This window comes from Saccopteryx bilineata, chromosome 10 (genome assembly GCF_036850765.1).
Source record: "Saccopteryx bilineata isolate mSacBil1 chromosome 10, mSacBil1_pri_phased_curated, whole genome shotgun sequence".
NCBI lineage: Eukaryota > Metazoa > Chordata > Mammalia > Chiroptera > Emballonuridae > Saccopteryx > Saccopteryx bilineata.
In genome coordinates, this window is record NC_089499.1 from 71,913,888 (window position 1) to 71,938,725 (window position 24,838).

General features: G+C 48.4%; 1 protein-coding gene across 1 annotated transcript in view; it reads left to right on the forward strand.

The window, feature by feature from the left end:
* Positions 1–24,838, forward strand: part of LRIG1 (leucine rich repeats and immunoglobulin like domains 1) — a 117,335-nt gene that overhangs the window by 61,119 nt on the left and 31,378 nt on the right. The window contains exons 4-6 of the mRNA XM_066245897.1: positions 19,842–19,979; positions 22,026–22,169; positions 24,245–24,388. Coding sequence (XP_066101994.1) covers positions 19,842–19,979; positions 22,026–22,169; positions 24,245–24,388 — 426 coding nt within the window. The remainder of the gene's footprint in view (positions 1–19,841; positions 19,980–22,025; positions 22,170–24,244; positions 24,389–24,838) is intronic.

Consider the following 24,838-nt stretch of genomic DNA (forward strand, 5'->3'; position numbering starts at 1 on the left):
TGGTGGTGGTGGTGGGGTTCTTCCCAACTTCTTTGAGCAGTAACTGGACATGTACACTGGGAGGGTTGGCCAGAGTGTGGGTGCTCAGCTCCGGTCTGCTCAGCTGTCTCCTTGTGATCTCTGTGGGGGCTAAACCTGTTCTGTGGTTGGGAGGCTGCTATGAAATAGTTTGTAAAGGCCAGATGGCTGTAAGAAAAAAGTAGATACAAAGGGGTTTCTTCACCTTATTGATTTCTGCATCATTGGGTTTTATGAAGTGGGGACAGTTCTGCAGAGTGGTTAAGAGAAAGTTCTGGATCAGATAGGTCTGGGTTTAAGTCCTGCCTTTCATCACTCTTGCTGAGTTCTCTGACATATTTGCAGATTATAATAGGCTGTATGGATTCACTAAAGACTACATGTCCTCAATATAGTGTGTGGTGTCTAGTGAATGTGCCCCAAATGGTAGACAATGTTTTTTCAATCACTAATGACTCTCTGCCATGTACCTTGTGGGTGTGGCAGGGTGGCCCTTCTGTGGCTGCTGTGTCCTGAGGGGGTTTGATGGTCTCCACATGGACCCAAGTGGCTCTTACATCTTCTAGAACAGGCCTTGCAGATAACCCATATGGCTCGTTGGTGAACCGGTTGGGGTTTGTATGTAATATCCTATGTTTGTGTGTTTGCATTACTTCCTGTGGTGGGAGCTTTATGTAGAGCAATGGGGCTCATTTCCCTCCTCCTTTCTCATTACCTGTACCTGAGGTACATGCAGCAAGCAGCAAGCAGGTAGCGGCTCTCCTCTTGGCTGTGCAGGGGAATGACATGGGAGCGTATGCCCAGGCCATTAAATCCCATCCTGGGACTAGGAGGCTTCAGGTGGCAAAGGCTTTGGGCATAGGCATTGGTGTTTTTTGTTTTTTAAGCTCTCCAGGCCATTCTCTTTTTTTCCAAATGAGAGGAGAGGAGATAGAAAGACAGACTCCAGCATGTGTCCCGACCAGGACCTACCCAGCAACTCCCATCTGGGGCTGATGCTCTGCCCATCTGGGGCCATGCTTGCAACTGAGCTATTTTTAGCCCCTGAGGTTGAGGCTCCACGGAGCCATCCTCAGCGCCCAGGGCCAGTGCACTGGAATCAGTCGCGCCATGGCTGCAGGAGGAGAAGAAAGAGCGAGAGAGAAAGGGGAGCAGAAGGGTGGAGAAACAGATGATCGCTTCTCTGTGTGCCCTTACACACTGGGCTGATGCTCTACCACTGAGCCAACCGGCCAGGGTCTCCAGGTCATTTTCAATGTGTGCCACAAGTTTTAATGAGCCACAGCTGGGTAATTGCAAGTGAGAAGTATTGTCCTCCAGTTCTTTCCTTTTACTCTTATGCCTGTCACTTAGAATGCCCTGGTCACTCCCCTTTCTTTCTCTCCCCAGGTGAAGGGAAAAGAAATACTACAGCTGATGATTCTGAAGGTCCCTTTAGAGGTTTTAGTTACCTCTTTCACCACTGATTTAATGAGAAGACACTGTGAAGTTAGCCACTTAAAATACAGGAAGACTGCTTTTGCCTTTGTGGCATCTGGTCTGATTACACACAACCACCTCATTTGGTGGTCGCAGAATGGGACTGAAGTTGCTCTCGAATCGGGCTCATTTCTTTCTCCTGAAAGTTAGCGCCCAGTTCTCTCACACAGTCTGCCTGTATGTCAGGGAAGGCCTGCTGTGATGGCAGAAAGACAGACAAACCCTCTTTATAGTAAAATGGTAGGCAAAACTTACCAACCTCAGGCTCTTTAAAAACCTTTCCTAAGAAATAATTCTGAAAGTAAGATACTAGCTCTCTTCTTTAAGGAAGCATGTAAATAAACATATGCTGTGGATAGTGAAGGCGCCTCTGCCCCCACCCAGCATTGTATGGTAACACTGCAGGCACCCAATGTGGACATGCATTTAGATGACTTTGCAAGGTTTGTGTTTGGAACTGGATCCTTAGGTGACTCACAGAGAATAACTAGAATTTTGGAAATAAGGAAAAAAATGCCTTCGGGCTTTTTAGAATGTGATGTTTTCTCCAAATTGTGTTCTTAAGTGGAAGAATAGCGGTTATCAGCATGCATGATGAAGTTTCTCTACCTGGTGACTGTTGCTTGGTTCTGAGGGTCAGAGTGAGGAGTATCCCCCCACCCCCAGCAAGTGGTAAGCCCTTTTACCACCTGGGGCTTTTATCAGTCAGGCTGGCCCCACCTTTCCCCCCTACTCTAGTGTGTTGACAAAAACCCTGATTTGGTGGTTCTCCAGCAATTATGTGGTTCCGAGAAAGAGTCTGATCCCTGTTTTCACTTTCCCTTGTTCCCTGAATAAAAAGCTCTAGCTCCTGGCCTGACCAGTGGTGGCGCAGTGGATAAAGCATCGACCTGGAAATGCTGAGGTCGCCGGTTCAAAACCCTGGGCTTGCCTGGTCAAGGCACATATGGGAGTTGATGCTTCCAGCTCCTCCCCCCTTCTCTCTCTCTGTCTCTCCTCTCTCTCTCTCTCTCTCTCTCTCTCTCTCTCTCTGTCTCTCCCTCTCCTCTCTAAAATGAATAAATTAAAAAAAAAATAAAAAAAATATTAAAAAAAAAAGTACGAAAAAAAAAAGCTCTAGCTCCTGAGAGATTTAATAAACTGTCCAGGGAAATATATTTAGGAAAGAGTGCTACTGTCCACTGTGGACAGCATCCGATCAGTTTCCTGGATGAGGCCAAGGTTCAGGGTCACCCAGTCTTGTGGGTCACCTCTGGGAAGGTGAGGGACCTGCCTGCCTCTCATGGCTGCTCTTTTGTGGGTTTTTAACAGAACTTGGCCATTCTGTGCCCACTTCCAGCCAGATACTGGGGTGTGTAGTGTGATTCACTGTCCTCTTCTCAGGACATCACCCCAACAGGTCATCTATTGAATACTTGTTGGTCCCAGAATTCGGGTCATCCTGCACAAAGGTGGTGGTGCTCTGGGACCAGGAGGAAGCATCTGTGCCTCGGTGTACACGGCCTCCCTCGTTAGCACAGCAGTGTTCAGGGAGGAGCCAGGCCAGCCCAGCCCTTACTTCCTGGCCCTGACTGCCACGTACCCCCTCTAGGACCTTTCACAGGTTACCTCCCCTCTTTACACCTCTGTTCTCTCACCTGTAAGGAAAGGGGCTGGTTCCCCATCAGCCACTCTTAACCAGGGTTAAGAGTACACAGGGCTACTTCTCCTCCTATAGCTCTGGGTGGGGGAGTGTGCTCTTTGGAACAACTTTCTCTCTAGTTTAGAACAGCCGTTGTGGGGGACCCACTGGCTGTGAGACTCCAGGTTCCTGGTAGAGAGGCTCAGATGTTTGTGAGTTCTGTCTTGTGCACCAGCTGCACTGGGTGTACCAGCGTTGAAAAGTCGGCTTACATGATGCAGGAAGTTAGTTGGCATCCTCGCCAGCTCCAGTCCACTGTGTGCACGTCATTCAGTCCAACCTGAGGCGTGCTCCTCATCTCTAAAGGCGCCCTCATGGCCTCAGTTCCAAAGGCTCCAGACTTGATCCTTCTCTGCCTCCCCATGTGTCTCCCAGAGAGCTCTGCCCCCTGCCTCCTCACTTTTCGCCTCCCTCAGAAAAGCGCCTGCCTCGTGGCTGCCTCACAATCAGTATTGTTGAAGAAGTGAATGAAGGACATCTCTGTCGCTTCTCCATCTCCTGTGAGATAAGGTCTCAGCTGCTTCAGAGTTGGCTCCTGGTTCCATTTCTTGCTGGTTTTCCTTCATGTCCTGCCTTGAACTTTACATCAAACTACAAGGAATGGAAGAGATGCCAACAGTGTCTCTCAGTTTCAGTGCTTTGTTCATGTTTTCACCTTGGCCTAGAGTGGCTGCCCTCCTAACCTGCTGCCCTACAACACGAGTCCCCATCTGTCAGTTTTCCTGTGTTGAGGCTCAGGTGTGTGTTGGCAGCCTTGGAGGACGGAGGTGGGGGACAGCCGTCCTGCAGCCACATGTACTTCTTCTTACAGCAGCTGCCCATCACAGGCATCCCATGCATGTCTGAATGATTGAATAGTCACTAAATGAATGGGTCAGTCCAAGAAGAAGTGGTTGTGGGTACAGGGCACTTATTGGATAGTTTTAGACATTTATTGTCAAGGTAAAGGACAAACTTGGGAAAAGTAATAGCAGAAATCACCTGTTGAGGGTCTCCGAGTGGGGATAGCTCTCTTCAGCCGAGGGATGGGACTTGCTTTTCTTGATTTATTGAGAAGCCGGGTAGGTGTTTATGGGAGAGAAAACAGTGGAATCTGCCCCATGTCAGGCAGTGTGGCTTAAGGGAAGAGGGTGAGCGCTGGGGTCCTGTTACCCAGATTTGAGTCCTCCCCTCTGCCTCCCTGGCACAGCTGTACAAGCCCAGTGTGCTCTCCCCTGGCGTGGGTGTGTCTGCTCAGCTCTGCGGGCCAGCAGGTGGCTTAGGGAAAGGCTTCTCTGAAGTGAAGATTAATGATCACTGCAGGTTCCTCCATGTGTCCAGCCATCCCGACCACTTCTTGAATGTAGTCAGCTTGTTCAGAAACCCAGAGTCAGACATAAGCAGGCTTCTTTGCTATGGGACATTCAGAGCCTTTAATAATGAGGGGTGAAGCATGGTATCCCCACATAAAATGAGTTACCTGGGGCTCTTGTTCTGTAAGCTGTTAACAGTTACTTCATGAAAAGGGGGCTGTGTGATCACTAAGTTTAGCAAATGCAGAGTCAAGAAAAATGAATGAAAGGTATCTTGATTAGAGTCCTAATCAGCACCTTTCTTTGACCTATTTTGGATGTTTGCACGGGCCCACAGAGAAGATGTATGCCTCTGTTCCAGAACTTTGTGTGGAGCTCTGCCCATGGCTAGTGTTCCAGGGATGGTACTTTGGGACTCTCGTGTCTGGCAGTGCAAGCCTGACCTGGGTCTGCACCGTCTAGTCTGGGATGCCCAGAAATTCTCTTGCTTGGCCAAGAATTGCTGGGCTTGGCTCGGTTACAGGGCACAGAACTGAGTGGTAACTCCTGACATACCAGGCAGGAGCCACACATGTCTAAAAAGCTTTATCAGCAATACCTTCCTCACGGGGAGTGCCCACACCCCATTTCCTAATGGTGGAAAGTAATTAAACAGTGAGTGCATATGTCCCGATTTCAGACCCCTCCCAAAGCCCAGCAGTGTTTGATGTGTGGCCCATAGCACTGAGTCATGCTGGGTAAGTGTCTGAGGGTCTAATGCAGGGGTCCCCAAACTTTTTACACAGGGGGCCAGTTCACTGTCCCTCAGACCGTTGGAGGGCCGGACTATAAAAAAAACTATGAACAAATCCCTATGCACACTGCACATATCTTATTTTATAAAATAAGTAAAAAAACAAAACGGGAACAAATACAATATTTAAAATAAAGAACAAGTAAATTTAAATCAAGAAACTGACCAGTATTTCAATGGGAACTATGGGCCTGCTTTTGGCTAATGAGATGGTCAATGTGCTCCTTTCATTGACCACCAATGAAAGAGGTGCCCCTTCCGGAAGTGCAGCGGGGGCCGGATAAATGGCCTCAGGGGGCCGCATGTGGCCCGCGGGCCGTAGTTTGGGGACCCCTGGTCTAATGGAAATGCTGAAACCAGACGAGAGAGCAGGGTGGCTGTCGCTGTCCGATTTCAACATGGATCCTTTATCTGATTCCTCTGTGATTTTTGTTTTAATTTTGAGGTAATTATAGATTCACATCAGTTGTAAAAGGTAATGCAGAGATCTTCCTTATAACCTTAACCAAGTTTCCCACATGGCAGCATCTTGTAGAACTTTTCATAGCCAGACTGTTGACATTGATGCACTCAAGATACAGAACATTTCCATCGCATGAGGATTCCTCCTGTTGCCTCTATAGCACACCCATTCCTTCCTGCCCCACACCCTTGGCAGTCTCTAATATGTTCTCCATATCTGCAATTTTTCATTGAAAACAGTGTATAAATGGAGCCATACAGCATGTAACCTCTTGGGATTGGTTTTTAGGGTTGGCTTTTGGGATTGTGGTATCACTTGGTTTAATCATTTGCCTGTTGAACGACATCTGGGGTGTTTCCAGATTTTGACTATTATGAATAAAGCTGCTATGAGGATTCATGTATGGGTTTTTGTGTGAACATACATTCTCAGTTCCCTTAGATAAATGCCCTACCGTGCTGCATTGTACGGTAGTTGTATGCTTAGTTTAAGAAACGGCCAGACTTTTCCATGTGGCCGTGCTTATAATCCCAGCCACATGTGAGTGACCTGGCTCTCCACATCCTGACCAGCTCTTAGTATTGCCAGTTCTCTTGTTTTTCTTCTTTTTAATCTCAACCTTTCTGGGAGGTGTGTGTTGCTCTCTCATTGTGCTTTCAGTCTGTGTTCCCTGATGGCTGATGATGCTGAGCATCTTTTCAGGTGCTTATTTCCATCTGCATGTTCTTTTTGGTGAAATGTCTGTTTATATCGTTTTGCCTATTTTCTAATTAGACTATTCAGTGTTGGTTAAATTTTGAGAGTACTTTCTTAGTATATTCTAGATACTAGTTTTTTGTTGGACATGTGATTTTTAAAGGACTTTCTTCCAGTCTGTAGCTTGTCTTTATCTAACACAGGTTTTCCAGAGGAAGTCTTCAGTTCGTGAGGTCCTGAATGCAGTGTGCTTTCAGTGCAGTCTGAGAACTTTGCCTGGCTTTAGATCTCAAGTGTCTTCTCCTATGTTTTTTTGTAAAAGTCTGTAGTTTACATTTTATGCTTAGGTTCATGATGATATGTTTTTTAAAACCCAAGAAGAAAATTGGAGCTCATGGTTTGAAGGAAGAAACAGAGCAAGCGTTGGGCCCTGTAGGAACCTAGAACTGGCGAGGCGAGCGAGGACGTGGTTCCGGAGGGTGTGGGAGGGCCTGGGTGCTGGAGACGCGCCACTTTGATGTTCAGCAGGCCTTACAATCCTCAGGGTGGGGAAGAAGAACTGCATGAAAGGGCCGGCTCCTTAATCCCAACCATACATGTCCTTAACCCTCTCCGAGTGCAGTCAGAGCATATGCTGAACGCTTGGGAAATTGCATGGTAAGAGATATCCTAAATCATATGATCAGGAGATCAAAAGTCTTCCAGATGGGGCAGGAAGCAGGCTTGGTTTTATTTTTAAAGGCACATCAGTGGTATCTCTCCCCAGAGGGGAAGGATATTGTCTTGGAGGCTGCAGCCAAGTGCTGAAGCAGCTTCCTCCTCAGCTGGAACTTCAGAGCTGCCTAGAATCTGGCCTGGGAGCCTCAGAGAATGTGCCAGCCTCCCCCAAGGGAATAGATCTTGGTACCCACAGTCCCATCTCTGTCTTCATAGCTCTTGGCCATTGTATACAGCTTCTTGTGTTTCTGTTCCTCCAGGTGGTAGCACAGCCTAGAGTTAGAAGGTACTTGGGCTTACATGCTGGTTAGGTGGCTTACCCCAGATTGGGTGCAGGTGCTTTCTCTGGCATGCCTCAGCAACCCCTTCTGTGAGATGGGGATGGTAATGATGTTCTCTCTCTCTCAGGTCGTCATAAGGGTTAAGTGAGCTAAGCCTGAGCCCAGCTCCTGGGAAGCTTTAACTTGTTAGATATGAGACCACTCTTCTGGCTGTTACGGCTCCTGCTATTTCAGTTGCCCTTTCTTCTAAGAAGGGTGGTGTGCTTCCTCGCTGGCTTGTGGCAAGTTGGGGCTTCTTCAGAGGGTCCACTGCCTGTGCAGTTGACTCTGGCGCTGGAACTATTTCTGGCTGCTGCAGAGGTCCCAGGCCTCAGCTACGAGGTCTTTGGACATTATATGTGCATGAAAACGCTAGGGTGCAGGGGGCTGGAAGAACCTATGGTACCCAGCACATGCCTGCTTGGTGACTGAAGTGTATGAGCTCTCTGGTGGCCCGGGCACCCTCCCTGTGGGCAGCCCTTGAAGAAGGGCCCCTTGGCTGTGCCATCTGCCGTGTGACTGTCAGGCAGGTCATGACTTGATTGGGTCTGATGTTCAGTGTCCAGGTTTGTGGTAACTGCTAGTAAAATAACAATTTAATTTCTTACTTAATTGATAAGCCCATTAAAATGCCAAAGAGAGGAAGGGGAAATTCCATTGGAAAGCCATGTATGTGTTACAGTATTGCCTGCCTTTTCTCTGCTGACGTCTTTGAGAGGGGCACCTGTGTGAATGGATCGGCTGTGCAGCCTGCCTTGTGCTGGAGCCTGTGGTGTGGACCGTCATTCTGAGCGTGTGAGTTCTGCGGGCGCACGGTTTCCACGGCTGAAAGGGGAGGGTGGCGTGAGAGGGAGGTTATGTTGTTTGGAAATTTTTAGTGAGGTCACCATGTTGTTTCTCATTGACAATTCCGTATATTCAGGTCCTGGTGGGTGCGGTCTGTGAGGTGCAGAAACCACTATAGCTGATGGGAAAGCCTGTTGGTCTCAGACTCCTAGGTGCCCCTCTGCGCCACCCCTGCCCCAGCCCAGGCGCTGCCAGCATTTAGGGCCTGGGAGACAGGTACTTGCTGTCCTGTCACACAGTGGGGGGAAGGAGCTTGCCCACCGTATTTGTGCAGAGCCATCTGTTTGAGGAGGACCACCCATTGCAGCCTTCTCACACCCTCTAAGAAGGGCTGTGTGCATACTCCTAACTTCTGGGGTTTGAGCCTGGCCTTAAGGGGTTCTCTTACCCCCCAGGTCCTGATTGCTGCTTCTCCCTATCTGACTCCCTGTTCTTTGCCAGGAGCAGTGGCGCAGCCCTGGAGTCTGGGACAGTCTGTGCCCAAGATTGGGGCTAGGTGTGCTCACTCTCCTCCCTGCTTCCCCTCGGGGCCACGCAGGCCTTGAAAACGGTCAGTGAGTGGAGTCAGGAGCACCCATGGGCCCGTGCTGGCATTGGCCTTGTGATTCCACTTGACCAGTGCTCCAGTGTGGTGGGGGGACTGCCACCTGTATGCGGGGTGTGCAAGCCAGTGGGGTGCTGGGCTAGGGGAGGAGGGGAAGACAGAGATGTGCTGATTCATTCAGGAGATGATAAAGCCAAGAGAAGGAACGAGTGGCCATGTCAGGCTTGACCAGAATAGAGAAATGCCTGCTTTTCTGCCCAAGGGCTGGATGGAAATTCATGTGCAAGGGGCTCCTTGTTTCTTCTGGCTTTCCATATCCTAGCCTGACCTGGTGGCACTCTGTCCTGCACAGATGCTGGGACTAGTTACCCCACTGTCACAGAGCTGACCTTTGAGCACTGGCCAGCTTTAGAGGTCCCTGCCAGTGTCAGTAGAGCAGCCCTTCTCCCTGGAGAGTGCAGCTCAGGTGAGGCTCAGGGCTTCCTCCGGTCAGCCGGGGACAGTTAGAGTGCTCCCAGTTGAATTCCTTGTTGTCCTTGTCTGCCAGGTCCAGTGTAGGCTCTGGGGCGGCATCTGTGTGTACGGAGGCACAGCCAGGCTGCCCCTCACTGCCCAGGGCCAGGAGGCAGAGGAGTTGTCACCCACTGCCTGACACGGCAGCTGTCACGCCTTTGTCAACCCTGGCTAGTCAATGAATGTCTGTGTTTGGGGTGAAATTGAACTTAGGAAATGTACGGTTAACCCTAAAAATTCATTTATTATTTTCTTTTAAATATGTTTGTCAGCTTTCTACCTAAAAGTTATTTATACATTACACACTTAAAAAATATTAATAGGCCTGACCTGTGGTGGCGCAGCAGATAGTGTTGACCTGGAGTGCTGAGGTCGCTGGCTCGAAACCCTGCACTTGCCTGGTCAAGGCATGCAGGACAAGCAAGCAATGAACAACTAAGTGAGACAATTATAAGTCGATACTTCCTGCTCCCCGCCCCTCCTCTCTCTGTAAAGTCAATAAATAAAATCTTTAAAAAAAAATTTAATAGGATGATTGATTTTGCATTAGTGGGTTTTTTTTTTTCTGAATAACATTCCTTTGTTTGGGTTTGTGGTAATGTTATGACTGAGATAAAGTTGCAATTCATCTGTTTATTCAGCAGATATTTACCAAGTGCTCTTTATGCTCTAAGCATAGATATTTACGAAGTGCCCTTTATGCTCCGGTAGTCCCAGGTGCTGAGAATATAGCAGAAAAGATCAGCTAAAACCCCAGCCCTTGTGCCATATGCTTCCTAATGGTGTAGTGGCCTCGGGTCTACTTAATACCTCAGGAGGTTTGGTTTTGTTTTGTTCTGTTTATACTTAATAGACTTTTAGAGCCATTTGGGGTTTACAGAAAAATTGAGTGGAAAGTCCAGAGACTTCCCATGTACCCTTCTCCTCTAGCTTCTACTATTAACATTTTGCATTAGCATGGTGCAGTTACAATTGATGGGCTGATACTACATTCTTATTAACTAAACCCACAGCTTCCATTAGGGATTACTGTTTGTGTTGTACATTCTGTGAGCTTCCACAAGTGTTTAATGGCATGTATCTGCTATTAAGAGTATCCCACAGAATAATTTCACTGCCCTAAAGACCCCCTGTGTTCTTCATCCCTCTCTGCCCCAAACCCCTGCTTTTACTGTCCCCATAGTTTTGCCTTTTCCAGAATGTCTTTTATTTGGAATCATAACAGTCTGTAGCCTTTTCTGATTAGCTGTCTTCACTCAACAGTGTGCATTTCCTTAAGAGGTTTTGTTTTTGTTTTTTGTTTGTGCATCTCAAAACGGAATGCAGGTCCCTGGTAGTTTGGATTGGATGCTGTAGCCGGTTGGGTCACTCTGGACTTCACAGACTCCTGGTGGCTGAGTCTTTGCATGCAAGTTTCTTCACTCTGGATCATGAAGCTGGGGGTGGGAGAGCCGGGGGGGGGGGTCTGCTGTTGGGAGCTGCCTGGGCCACGCATCCCTTGGGGACTTGACGTCACATTCCCTCTGCAAAGAGTTCATCAGGACAGTTCATTGAAAGCCCCAGGGGGAGGGAACTGAATGGCTGGGAGGTTGGTTGACCCAGCGCAGTCCTGACTTTGGAGGGCTGACCCCGCCTGTTGGAGGTTGTTTACCTGCCACTGGACCACTCTTGTTTTTATCCCGTCTCCACCTGAATAAACAGATCCAGAACGTCATCTGCAGCCAGGCTGAGAATCTGCCAAAATTCCCCAGGGAACTAGTGATTCACCAGTGTTGGGAGGAGGCAGAGAGAGTGAGCAAAGAGAGAAAGAGACCTGCTTATTCTGATTCTCATTTCCTGTCCAACAAATAACCCAAGCTGGGCCGTTCCCATGAGGCACCGGTTTCTTGGAGCAAAGTATCGATTTATGCAATAGAACAGAAGGTTTTGGTTTTCTTTTTTTAAGGAGATGAATGTAAAGTAGTCTAGTGAGGGTGGTGCTTTCAACTGTCATTCTGAAAACAAACCTCTTCTGGTTGGCCTAGGAAAGCTTTCCTGGACTTACTCTTTTTAAAACCTCCTTATCTTCATTTTCAAGTTGCATATGGGCATTGGTCCTTACATTGCATCCACTTCGTGTCTTGCCAGTTTGGGACTTAGAATTATTAATTCTATTTTTTCCCTTTTTCTGATGCTCATTAGATCCCCACTTAAAATAATTCTCATTGACAACTGAACAAGATTAGATTGAGTTTGGCCTTGCTGTGGGGCCCAGACTGTATTCCTGCTGGTTTGTGGGGGGTGGGGAGGGGCACAGGAGAGTGCAGCTGAATGAAGTAGCCTGAAACATGGCCCTTGGATTAGATGGCTATTCAGATGCATTTCAACTCTGGGGAATTTGGTCTAAAGGAAAATTACCAGTGTCTGCCAAGGCTTCATGTGCTGCTCTGTGTGTAGTCGGCCACACCTGGACATCAGTGTCTGCCCGAGCAGCACGTAGATCTGCACCAAGGTGCATGCAGGAAAAATGTCTGAGTTGACAGCTATGCTCTTTTCAGTAACCCGACTGCAAGTAACTCAGTGTCCACCAAGACTAAAATGAAAAACAAATTTCTGCATATTTCCTCAATAGCAATATAATAGAACAAGGGAGAAGAATTAACTACTGCTAATGCAGCAACATGGATGGGTCTCATACACATAATGTTGAATAAGAGTAGCCAAGTGCACAAAAGTTTATGTAGAACAACTCCATGCATGTAAAGTGCAAAAATAGGCAAAGTTATTCATTGGTGATAGAAATCAGAGGTTCCCTTTAGTAATCACAATAGGAAAATGACAGGAGGGAGACTGCTGGGATGTTGAGAATGTTCCATATCTTGATCTCAGTGGTGGTTATGTGGATGCATACATTCTGAAAAACACGCTGAGTTCTATACTTATAATTTACACACTTCTCAGCTTGCCCGTGCTATTTCAATATAAACATGTACAAATAAGCATGATGATCGCCACTGCTGGACCCTATGGCCTGTTTGGTAGAACTTTTATTTTTCTACAAAGGAGAAATCACTGTTTTCATGTGTGCTTGTGAAGGATAACATCTGGCGCCTGCAGTAATGTAGAAAGCCCCTTCGGCCACAGGGCTGCTGTACCTGCATTGAGCTCTACACGAAGTCAAGAATATCAGGGTCACGGATTATCTCACACTGTGTGGATTTCACACGTGGGATGTAAAACTACACCACAGCCCCAAGTGACACTCAAGGATTTTAATCAGACCTTGGGCTGCTTGCTTTGGGGGCAATGGGTTAGACACTGGTTGGTGAGGGACCATAGTAAAGTTACAGGGCAGCGCAGTGAAGGGCCAGGTGCACGGTGCTGCTGCTGCTCAAAGGCTGCCCGGCGTGGCGTTCGGTGAACTCTGTCTGCCAGGATTACTGTGGGAAATGGCAGTGGATGGGGGTAGGGAGTGGGGGCAGGTGTATTATGATTTTTTTTTCCATTTCAGACCTAGATTGAGTGACGATTTCTTAGCCAGAGGTTCAAGCGGAGAAAGAGCTGTAATTTTGTTGATTTGTTAAGTAAGATGTTTTAAAAGTTTGATGCTGAGGTAATATTATGGAAAATTTTAGTAAGAATCGCTGCTCCAGGGGCTGACAGTGTGGGCTTCTGAGTCACCTTCGTTGTCGGGAAGAGCCGAAACCTGGCCTGGCGTTGGGACTGGTGCTGGGCTGACTTCCCTTTCTGTGTAATTGGGAGAAATGGGAAGAAGAAGGATACATAGTGTGAATACTTGTGTTCTGGACAGTCGCTGTCTGCGTGCCTGTACACACCAGCTCTGTAAAGATCCTGGGTCATCTTATGAGGAGTGTAGTACCGATGTGGACTTCCATTCCATTTCATTTCCTGAAGAGAGAGAAAGGCCCCAGTGGGAAAGTGTGTGGTGAGTGGTGTCAGACGTAGGCACTGTTGGGGAGTGGGGGGGTTCTTGCTCTGCTGTAGAGAGGCATGGGCTCCATTTTGCAGATGATTAAACCAGATACAGTAAGTGATTTTACACACAGTTCCAAAGCTGCGTCAGAGCTAGAAGTAGAATCTGGGCCTCTGCCTCACAGAAACCTAAACTGGTTGCTATAGTGTGGGCCAGAGGTCAATAAACTGTTTGTTTGTTTGTTTTTTTATTGGAACACATTACACTCATTCATTTACATATTGTCCGTGGGGCTTGTACACTCCCAGCAGCATCAGAGTTAAGTAGTTGTGACAGATACCAAGATACCATAATGACCAACAAAGCCTGAAAAAGTTACTGTCTGGCCCATTATAGAAGACATCTGCTGAGCTCTGCCTGGTATAGACAGTAGTTGCACAATTTCAGGAGCCAGCTGTGATCCATTTGCTCCACCTTGACTGTGCTTCTTTTGATCGAGGCCCTCGCCTTTTCTTCCTGGCTGTTATCTGTGACGTGATGTCTTTTCCACACTAAAGGGAGTAGTACCCTGTTATCCAGGCTTCTGCAGAACTATTGTGGAACAATCACGATAAAAAGTTTTAAGTGCTGGTTTCAAATACCTCTGTCTGTTTTACTGTCTAATTTAACATTGGCCCAGAAAATGTAGTCCAGTGGCCAGAGCTTATCTTGCCTGCTCTTTGCCTTTGAAGACTGAATTTATTTTTGAAGCCTTTAACAGGTGTTGGTTTAATGGACTTCTGCTGAATGAAGTTCTTGCCCCAGAGGGCGGCCAAGGGGAACCCTACACTAGACCGAGGTGACTGCTATGTGATCTGGACACCGCTGGCCTCTCCCAGTCCCCGGCACTACACAATTCTTCTAACTCTGGGGGCAGGGAAGGTGTGAAGGCTCCTTCGATAAGGCCAGTTGGTTGTCCTCCCACTGGACTGTCCTCTTCCCTTCCCTCTCCTCTGTTTTTATAAGCCTAGGGGCATTGCTTTGTGGCTTTCTGTTTCCAAAGAATAAAGGGCCTTGGTTCTCCTTCAAATAAAGTCTGTAAAGACATGATCCCGGGAAACTGTTCTCTTCTCTCTGTCCCAGGTGTCCACGAGCAAGAATGTCAGCTCCATCTGCTTTCTTTGCTAAGACGAGCTGCACAGAGCCCTCTGTGGATGTGCACTCATGCAGGACTGGGGGCTGGCACACAGCGAGGCCTGGCCGGGGCCAGTCACGCAGACCAGTCTGGGCTGACGGGGAAGTGGTCAGTTAGCCAGCACTCAGGTCTCGGCAAGGTTCGTGGAAGGTGCACAGGCTGAATCTGAGCTATAGTGCCCTTGCGACTCTGCTGGGAGCCTTTTGGATGGGTCAGTGGCCTGCTGCCCTGGCCTGTGTGCTGGCTTCTTTGCTTCCCAGCTGTGAGCTTGGGAGAATTCCAGCAGACTTCCGGGTCTCAATTTCTCCAACTATGAAGTTAGGGGTTAGAGCCAGCCTTGTGTGATTTCACTGGGGCCTCACCCAGGGCCTGCTATGTACAGGTGTTCAATAACTGGTCAGCTATTATTAAAAAGAGCTTGGACAAGGATTCAGAGGTTATAAAGGTGAGTGTAGACCTTCTGAACTCAGCTGGTTAGTTAAAGAAATGATATTGCTACACACACACACACACACACACACACACACACCATGTTGCTCATGACCTTAAAAACATGCACAGTTTTAGGAAAGTGGAATGCTGGATTTCAGTCTACTCTCAAGGAGTAGGTAGGAGGGCCCTCCTGAATACTGGCCGGTCGCTCTAACCCAGATGGATGGCTGTGTGGACTGGGTGTCTTGGGCAGGCCTGCTGCCCCTGGTGGGGTAGGGTGGGGTTTGGTGGGTGTTGTCAGGGGCCTGGCCTGAGTCTTGCTACAGGAGTGGGAAGGGGAGTGCAGTCCAGCTGCCCTTAACCCTACACAAGGATTTACTTTGAAGCAAGCTGCCTAGTCAGCCCTTTCTCCCGTGGCAGGGTCTGCCTCAGTAGGTGGACCAGGCTTGTTTCACGCAGGAGGCTAAGAGTGAGAACTCTGTATCAGTACTGTGTTCCTGAGAGAGAAGCAGGCCTGCCTGTGTGCATTGAAATGTGGCAGAGGAATAGCCAGGGGTCAGTTAATTCTCTTTACTCTTTTCCCAGAGCACCTCTGACAAACTAAGTCCTGAGCCTGGCTCTGAGCCTAATAAAAACAAGAACCACTGCATTGAGCAGCTGCTACATGTCAGGTCACCTCCGCCCTGGGGCATATGAACTTCCCACTCCTCTGCAGAGATGGAGCTTGTCTGAGGTTCACACTTGTAAGTGGCGTTTCTGGGATTGGAACTTAGGCAGGGTATTGCTTGTGGCACATTCTTCAGTGTTGTGGCACATTCTTCAGTGTTGTGGCATGTTACAGCCCAGGAAGAACTCCTGGCCTTGGGTGGAGTTGCCAGGGTCCATGAGGAGAGATCTTAACACATTCTTGCTCTGTAAAGGAAGAGAAGTAGAGCTTTGTAGGAGAACAGAGCTGTGTGCTTAGCTTTACTAAGCCTAAGGAGTTCAGGAAGATGACATGTACACTATCTCAGCAGATGGGAGCAGCAGCCTTTGAGACCCAGGACCTCTGGAGCACTGTGGGCTGGGTTGTTTGCATCTGAGCAGGGCTGCCACAGGGTAGTTGGCATACTCTTCTCTTTCCTTCATGTTTCTTGATTGAATTCATCTAATTGCATGATTTTATTCTGCTTAAATGCTAGTAGTCCCGAAGTCTGTGTCCAGCCTCAGCCTTTCTGAGATACCCATACTCATTCTTTGTGATTCATTCAACAAATATTCACTGAGGATCGATTCTGTGCCTCACACTGATCCAGTGGTTAGAGATAGAGTAGTGAGCAAACAAATAACATCTCTGCCTTCATGGAGCCTCCTCTGCAGGGAGAGACGTTAACTAGAAATAAGCAAAATCCTGAGTATCTCAGGTAATAATCAGAGCCAGTAAGAAAAATAAAGCAGGTAAAGGAGGGGAGAATATATGTGGGGGTGGGAGGCAGCGGGACAGCAAGCTTGCGCGCACTTGTGGTTTTAGAGTATGACCAGGGAAGCATCATTGAGAAGATGGTTTTTGAATAAAAATGTGAAAGAAGTAAGGGCAAGAGACCTGTGAGTCTCACAGCATTTAAAGCAGTGAGAAAGGCAGGTGCAAAGGTATTGAGGCAGGAGTCTGCCTGTGGTGTCTGAGGCCAGTGTGGGCAGAGCGTGCTAGCTGGAGGAGGAGGAAGTGAGGCAGCAAGGTGGTGGTGTGACAGATCATTGGCCTTGGAGAACATGGTAAGGACTTGGTCCTGCGTGAGACACAAGAGCCGTTGTTGGGAGTTTTAGGCAAGGGGTCTTATGAACTAATTTTCTTTTTTTCTTTTCTTTTTTTTTTTGCTTTGTTTTGTTTTAAATTGTGTTAAAATATACATAACATAAAATTTACCATCTTAATCATTTTAAGTGTGCGGTTCAATAGTAAGTACAACCATGTTGTGCAATCTCTAGAGCTCCTTCCAGCTTGCAAAATTAAAACTCTGTGCCCTTTGAACAACTTCCCAGTTCTCCCTCCCCCAGCCCCTGGCAGACAGCATTCTACCTTCTGTTTTGATGAATTTGACTACTCTAGATACCTAATAGATGTTGAACCATACAGATTTTTCTTTCTGTGACTGGCTTATTTCACTCAGCATAATGTCCTCAAGATTGATCCACGTTGCAACATGGGTCAGAATTTCCCTCTCAAGGCTGAATAATAGTCCATTGGATATGTACACACCACATTGTGTGTACTCATCCATCGATCTATCATTCCCTCTATTGATCCATCCTTCCATCCATCTATCCATCCATCCATCCATCAATGCACTCTTGGGTTGCTTTGCCTTTTGGCTGTTGTGAATAATGCTGCTGTGAATGTGGGTTTATAAATATCTCTTTCAGATCAGCTTTCAAGTTTGTTTGTTTGTTTTTTTGTATATACCCAGGAGTAGAATTGCTGGAGCGTATGCTGATTCTATGCTTGATTATTTTTGAGGACCTACCATACCATTTTTTTTAGCAGTCACACCAGGGTTTTAGTTTCTCCACATTGCTAATGATCAGTGTTGAGCATCTTTTCATGGACTTATTGGCCATTTATAGACCTTTTCTTGGAGAAACACCTGTTCAAGTTCTTTGCTCATATTTAAATCAGGTTGTTTGGGTTTTATTGTTGAGTTGTAGGGGTTCTGGATATATTGTAGATATTAGCCTATCAAAAGATACATGATTTGCACATCTTTTCTCCCACTCTGGGATGTCTTAACAGCATATGGGGCTGCTGGCTTGGGATAGACCATAAATGGGCAAAGATCAAAGGTGTAGCCATGTAGCCTGCTAACCTGGTTATCTTAACATGTCCAAACCAGAATATATAGGGTCACCATTTGATGCACCTCCAGCTGTCCTCCTCAGATCCTGTGGGCCTTTCCTTTGTCTCTTCTCCTGTCTCTTTGGCCACCACCACTTGCTTGGCCCGCTGTGACATGAACCCATACTCCTCAGTGTGGCCTGGGAGGCACTGCCTGTGTGGCCCACCTGCCAGCGGAGCACCGTGACCTGCCCACCTCTGCACCGCCCTCTGCACCGTCGTCCCACGGGTTCCTCCGTCTGGCACCGCCCCACCGGCTCGCCTCTCGTCTCCATGGCTGCCTCTGCTGCTGAGCTGGGGCTCTGCCCGTGTGTGACAGAGACCCGTCTCTTTCCCAGGGCCCTTCCTCCAGAGTGGGCCTGGCACAGAGCAGGGCCCAGAGTGGGTTTGGATAGAGAGAGGAGACATGTGTCAGAGGAGGGACAAGGGCAGGGGTGTTGGGGTTCATCCAGCTGTCCTGGGGCGCCCCTTCCCGTCCGGTCAGACCCTTCCTGGCTCCCTGCACTCATTCAGAGCTCCCGGAGGAGGCTGAGCCCTGCTGCCTTTGTTTCTTGTCCTTTAGCCCCATACTTTACATAATAAAGGTTTGCTTCTTTTTTCTTTTTCTTTTTCCCTTCTTTTGGAGTCAGAAAACTGAAGAGACTATCTAATTAAGAACTTAATAAAGAACTCAAAGGAAATGGCTTTGGGGAGGCAGAGGGGATGGGAGGGAAAGTGTTCTTTCATTCTAGGGAGGTGTCCCTGTGTGTGGCGTAGTGCCCTTGTAAATGGGTTTTTGGGTGCAGGGCCTGGGAGAGTTGTGGGGAAAAAAAAGTTGGTGAGAAGCCCCAGAGCTGCTGGGAAAGGGGCCTCGTTTATGCCTGTTGGAACTGATTTGATCAAGTGTTTGTTTAAAAGAGATGCCACTTGGTAAGCGACGCCTGGCTTACTTGAGTTGTGTTCAAGAATGCTTTGGTTGGCCGGAGACCCTGACACTATTTACTCAGAAGCAGGCCGTGTGAGTGCTCGGAGCCCGAGGCCAGTGCTGCCACCCGGCAGATGCTGGCGCTCCGGGATGAGGGCTGTGGCACAAAGAGTCTGCCGGGCCAGCCCAAAGCCACTCGTGGGCCGTTCCCTCAGCCTGGTTAGCATGTGTGGTCTTTCTCCTGATTAATAAAAAACTGGTCAGTTGATTAGACAGTGGATTTGTCAGAAAGAGGATGAAAGGTACAGATAGACCATGGTGGTGAAGGCTTCTCCTGAAGGTGGAGGCAGGGCAGGGCTGGACCCTCATGCTCAGTGTGGTTGCAGGTTGGGTCATCCATGTCCCTAAAGTGCATAGGGAATTGTGTCACAGTGGACCAGGTGAATGGGGGCAGCAACACAGAGACGGGCACAAGAGGGGACTAAAGAAGGGCCTACAGAATCCATGAGGACAGCCACAGGGGCATTGGATGGTGATCCTTTGTATTGTAGTTTGGCCATGTTAAGATAACATTTACAGATCAAGGGCTAGAGTCAGAGGTTCAGGGGATTAGATTCCAGGTAGATTCCAAACCGAATTTTTTATTTCCCTTGTTAAATTGTCGGGATTTTGTCTGTTTTGTTTTTTAATCCCCTGTGCCTACCTCCATACCTAGCCCGTGGTAGGTGTCGATGAAATGTGGGGAGGGTGATGCTGTGTCAGGATGGGTTAAACAGTCTCGTAAGTGGTGGGGCTGGACGGGGTCTGGAGGTCAGGTGAGCGCACCAGGAGCTGGCTGCTCGTGCCCACACGTTGTTGATGGGAGGGGCCTCAGTGCGTTCTGAGTTCCCTTCCGCATGTCTGAGATGTCACGCCTATGTCCTTGCCCTTGCGGAGAGCAGCCCAGGCTTACCCCTGGGACAGACACGTCTGAAGCAGACCCTGAGTATTGTGTCTAGCACCCATCCAGTGGGTAATAACTTGATGACGGAAGGGAGAATGGGAGACTCACTTTAGGGGTGTCACTGTATTTGCACCTTTCTGAGAGAAAAATAGCTAGGAAAACATATATCTAAAAGAAGCAGTGTTGAAATCATTGTTTCTTTGCAGAAAGACGTGCTTGCGTCACCTCCCTTTGTGTGTTTCAGGCAGCACAATAAGATTCACAGTGTGGAGGGGACTCAGCTGAAGGCTTACCTGTCCTTAGAAGTGCTGGACCTGAGCTGGAACAACATCACGGAGATGCGGAGCACCTGCTTCTTACACGGCCCGCCCATAAAGGAGCTGTAAGCGCCCTGCCCTCGGCACCTGCCCCGAGTCTGAATGCGGGGCCGGAGGGGTGGACACAGAGCTCCTTGGCCTGTCCTTAGCGAGGCTGAGGGCAGGAGACCCTGGGCCGTGTCTTCTGTTTGTAGAGCTTTACAGACGGATGAGGCAGCTGACGCAAGGAGAATGTAAGGATTAGCTGAATAGACTCACCACTGAAGAGAAGAGTCTAGACCTCAGATAGAGGTCTGTCTTGGCTACAGAGCCCGCTTTCTTTCCCATTTACTGGGCTGCCTCCCAGGAAGGTGGAGAGGAATGATTCAGGGTAACTTGAGGAAGGACAGTGGGAGAGACAGACCTCTTTGCAGAGGCTCAGCCTGTCACTCACTGCTCATCTCCCTAGCATCTGGCACTATTGAAACATGCCGTTTGGTTTACTTGAGGGAGCAGTGACTCTATTCTGGGGGTTCTCAGAACCTTCTAAATTTTTCTGTCAGTCTGTTGTTCCTTTACCCACCTTAATGCCCCACCTTATATTCATTGGACGGGTGATGAGAGGAAAAAGTTCAAACCTACCACAGCCTGTTGGTAGGAAAGTGTTACTTTGGGAAAGAAACTGAAAACCCAGGCTGAGGACACATATGAGTTTTCACTCCCTGTGTTATTACCATTCCTGACTAATTTTGGAGATCATTTGCAAGACTGGATGAGGGGTCCTTGTGACCTATCTGCTCAGGGAGTTCAAAGCTTCGCATGAGGATTTCCCACAACCCACAGGAGAGGAATAGTTTGTTTCTTAGGCTGCATCATGGCACCAGAACTGGACGCAGGAGGCCGCGGCCCCGTAAGCCGGTGCAGCGGTGCTCAGCTCTGGGAGGGCTTCTGAGCTGCCTGCCTGCCGCCTGGCATGTCCTTGCTAGGAACACAGATGCCACCCACTGCTAAACTGAATCGCAGTGACCTTCGCTGTCTGCATGAGGTTCGGAGGGACATTCTCTTTTGGCAGACTGGCCAGTATATCTTCATCACACAGACTGTTTTTCTTTAATCTGGAGTGTTAATTACAAACAGTCCATTCCCATTTGCGAAGAATCCTCATGTGCCCTGTCCTAGGCTGCTGCCTGATGCAGAGACAAAAAATGCTTTATTCCTTTCCCCTCTCTTTTGTAGAAAATTCTATTTTTTCTCCTTTTTGCTTCAGCCATAAATCCCCCTCCAAACAACAACAACAACAACAACAAAAAACAGCATTTGGGGAATAGGCGAGGTATTGGAGTAACTTTTCATAGGAATATTGCAGTGTTCCTCCTTTTTCTTTCTTTTTGTATTACTCTCTATCATTTATGCACAACAGAATGCAGCTGTGCTCACTGTGGGCTGCACTGCATTTTGAGGGAAAGCGCCCCTGACACACATAACCCTGTAAGTGGAGGTCCCAGTGAGGTAATGCTTGTTTTCTAAAGGGACTCAGTGCAAGTTTCTTTAATTAGAGTATTTCTTTGGCACATTTAAAATGATTACAATGAGTTGGTTTATGTACATTTATTATATAAGCTGTACAATGAGACCCACTTCAGAATTAAAGGCTGTTTCCCCAAATTATGACATTCACTCTGACCTTGCCTTGGCAGATGCCTTTCTGCTTCCTAGGGCTTTCTCACCAGCCTTGCACCCTAACGCTTGGTTGTAGGTGTTGAGCAGGAGTCTTGCAGGTGCTCTGGAGGTGGCACCACTCAGTGGCTGGTGTGGGTGGCGGTGGGGAGGTGACTGGCATTTGCTCTCATCCTCCTGCGGTTGCCCACTGGCCACAAGCGCAGCGTGCTCTAGGCCGAAACAAGGCTTCTGTCTGGGCCTGAGTGGTTGGTCCCGACACCACATTTCCCTGACCCCACCTCCTGGGAGTGCAGATGGGCTCTGCTGCCTTGGGATGACGGGTGTCTCAATGGAATTCTGTGTCTCTGGTTATATTTTGGCTTACTTCCCTAACTTGGCCGGGTCTGGTGTCTATAACAGAATGAGGAAGGCCTCCCACTGACCACTACATTTTCTCTCCCGAATCACTCCAGCAACCTCGCAAGCAACCGGATCGGCACCCTGGAGTCAGGAGCATTTGATGGTCTGTCACGGTCACTGCTAACACTTCGCCTGAGCAAAAACAGGATCACCCAGCTTCCTGTGAAAGCATTCAAGTTACCTAGGTTGACACAACTGTGAGTATAGAAACCTGCATGTTAATTAAGGTTAGCCAAACTTTATGGAGGTCAGATTTCCCCAAGGACCCCAAACCAAATGCAGCTCCTTCCTTGTTCCTCCTTGGTCAAGCCCTCCCTGCATTAATAATCATTAGTGACCCTATGGCAACACCTAATGAAAGCAAGTTAAAAGCTGGGTCTGCAGGCTAGCTCAGGTTGCTGAGAAAGAGATCCACTGAGGATCTGGATGCTTGTCCTTGCTGGTACTTTGTAGAATGGGTGAGGGATCCTGCCACATAACTGAACCTGGTTAAGGTGTTGGCTGTGTGCATTGGGTTCCATATTGATCTTACAGGTTTCCTTGTTTTGTTTTTCATTTTCTTAAAGGGACCTATAAAACCTTTGTCATGGCATTATGGTGTCCCAACACTTCTTGAGGTAGTAGTAAGCAAGACATGGGCCGTAGTCTTATCTCTTAAGTCTTGCAAGTTTGTTGATTTATTGTTTAAAAAGTTTTTTTGCCATTGATAGGCGGGAGAAGAGAGAGAGAGAAAGAGAAGCACCAACTCATTGTTCCACTTAGTTCCATTTAGTTGTGCATTTACTGATTGCTTCTCCTTTGTGTCCTCATTGGGATAAAACCAGCAACCTCAGTGTGCCAGGATGATGCTTTATTCACTGAACCACCTGGCCAGTGCCAATTTATTATCCCTTTAAAGAAAGGATTTCTTTGTTTAGTTTTTTGATGACCAAGGCCTAATACCCTCCAGGAATGGCACAGGGTTTGGAGTCAAGAAAACCTCTATTCTCAGAACCTGATGGAGTATTTGTTCCCTGTTGTTGCTGTATCCTTTTTGCTACTGAAGAGTGTATCTTAGGAAGATAAACCTATTGGAGATTTTATTTATTTATTTATTCTACTATTGGAGATTCTATCTATCTATCTATCTATCTATCTATCTATCTATCTATCTATCGAGAGGCAGAGAGAGAGGAACAGACAGGGACGGACAGACAGGAAGGGAGAGATGAGAAGCATCAGTTCTTCATTATAGCACCTTAGTTGTTCATTGATTGCCTTCTCATATGTGCTTTGACCAGGGGGCTCCAGTGAAGCCAGTGACCCCTTGCTCAAGCCAACAACCTTGTGCTCAAGCCAGTGACCTAGGGCTTTAAGCCAGAGACCTTTGAGCTCAAGCTAGCAACCATAGGGTCATGTCTGTGATTCCATTCTGAAACCAGTGAACCTGTGCTCAAGCTGGCGACCTCAGGGTTTTGAACCTGGTCCTTTCCATCCCAGGCCAACACTCTGCCCCCTGCGCCACCACCAGGTCAGGCGAGATTTGGTTTAAATAGAACAAAACACTTGTGGCAGCATGTTGCAGTACACCCAGCACTGTCCACCTGTGCTTCTCACATGGTGGCCCACTTCTGTATCCTGGCTGTTCATGTTCAGGAGGGTTGTGTGAGGCAGGGCCATGAGGCACTGTGCAAGTATTTGGGGAAAACCAAGTGCTTTCCCATTAGCCCTGTGTTTTCCATCCCTCCCCCCAGTGTTTCTAAGGGATCCAGCCCACCCAGATTCCTGAAATCTTTTGGTTAACTGAGGTTTTCTCACACTGGGCTAGAAGCCAAATGTGCGTGCTTCATAGTGTGTCTAGGCCCATGTCCCCCAACCCCTGTTTAGGTGGTGACTTGTGACTCCTCTTCGTGAGTAAAGAGGGAGGTGTCACTGCCATTTGATACTCAGTGGTTTTTCCTGGATTGAGGCATCTGGTGTGGATTTCTGTTGCTGAGCTAAGAGGCAGCTCCATTCAGATGTGCACATACTGAGTCGTGCCCACCTGCTCACTGCAGAGTCCCAGGTGTCCAGGGAGGAGAGGGGTGCCCTCGTGCAGGTGCGCTCCGTCCCCTTTGGTTCATTTGCTGTGGCCTGGTCAGGGGTGCATTCTGCTGCACTGCCAACTCCACTGGGTCCTCCACACCAGGTGCACCTGTTGCCCCAGAAGCCCAGCAGGACTGTGTGCCAACGGTTGTAGGTTGTGAGTAAGCTGTGTGGGGGGAGCTCTGAACCTCCAGCTTTATCTCTTTAGGGACCTCAGTCGGAACCGGATCCGGCTGATCGAGGGCCTGACATTCCAGGGGCTGGACAGTTTGGAGGTGCTGAAGCTGCAGCGCAACAACATCAGCCAGCTGACGGACGGGGCCTTCTGGGGGTTGTCCCGGATGCATGTGCTGTGAGTACAGCGGGCTGGCCTGCCTGCGTCTCCCCACTGCTCACCCCACCCTGGCCCCAAGACCAGGGAGGACTTCGGCCCAAGCCAGCTGCCTGCTCTTTGCCCGTCAGTTGGGTCTAATTCAGTGTCTTTGGGGGCTTGGCCAGATAAGGGTGTTTTCCTTGAAGGTTAGGAAAATCTTTTGGGGCAGTTTTAGTGGATTTAGTGGAGTGAGCTGGTTAGTGAAGACAGAGGAAGGAGCCGTTTCTCTGGGGCTGCCGCCCCCTCCCTCGACCTCTCCCCTGTCCGACACCCTTCAGGAAGTCCCCTTTCTCTCATTTTGGGTTTGACAGTCTTGGTGTGCAGGCGGGCCAAAAATGTATAGTTCATCCTGGGAGTTTTATTTCTGTGTGTGTTGTGAGGACCTGCACGCAGCTGCCTCTCTGCCCAGAGAGCAGATGCCCCACGCAG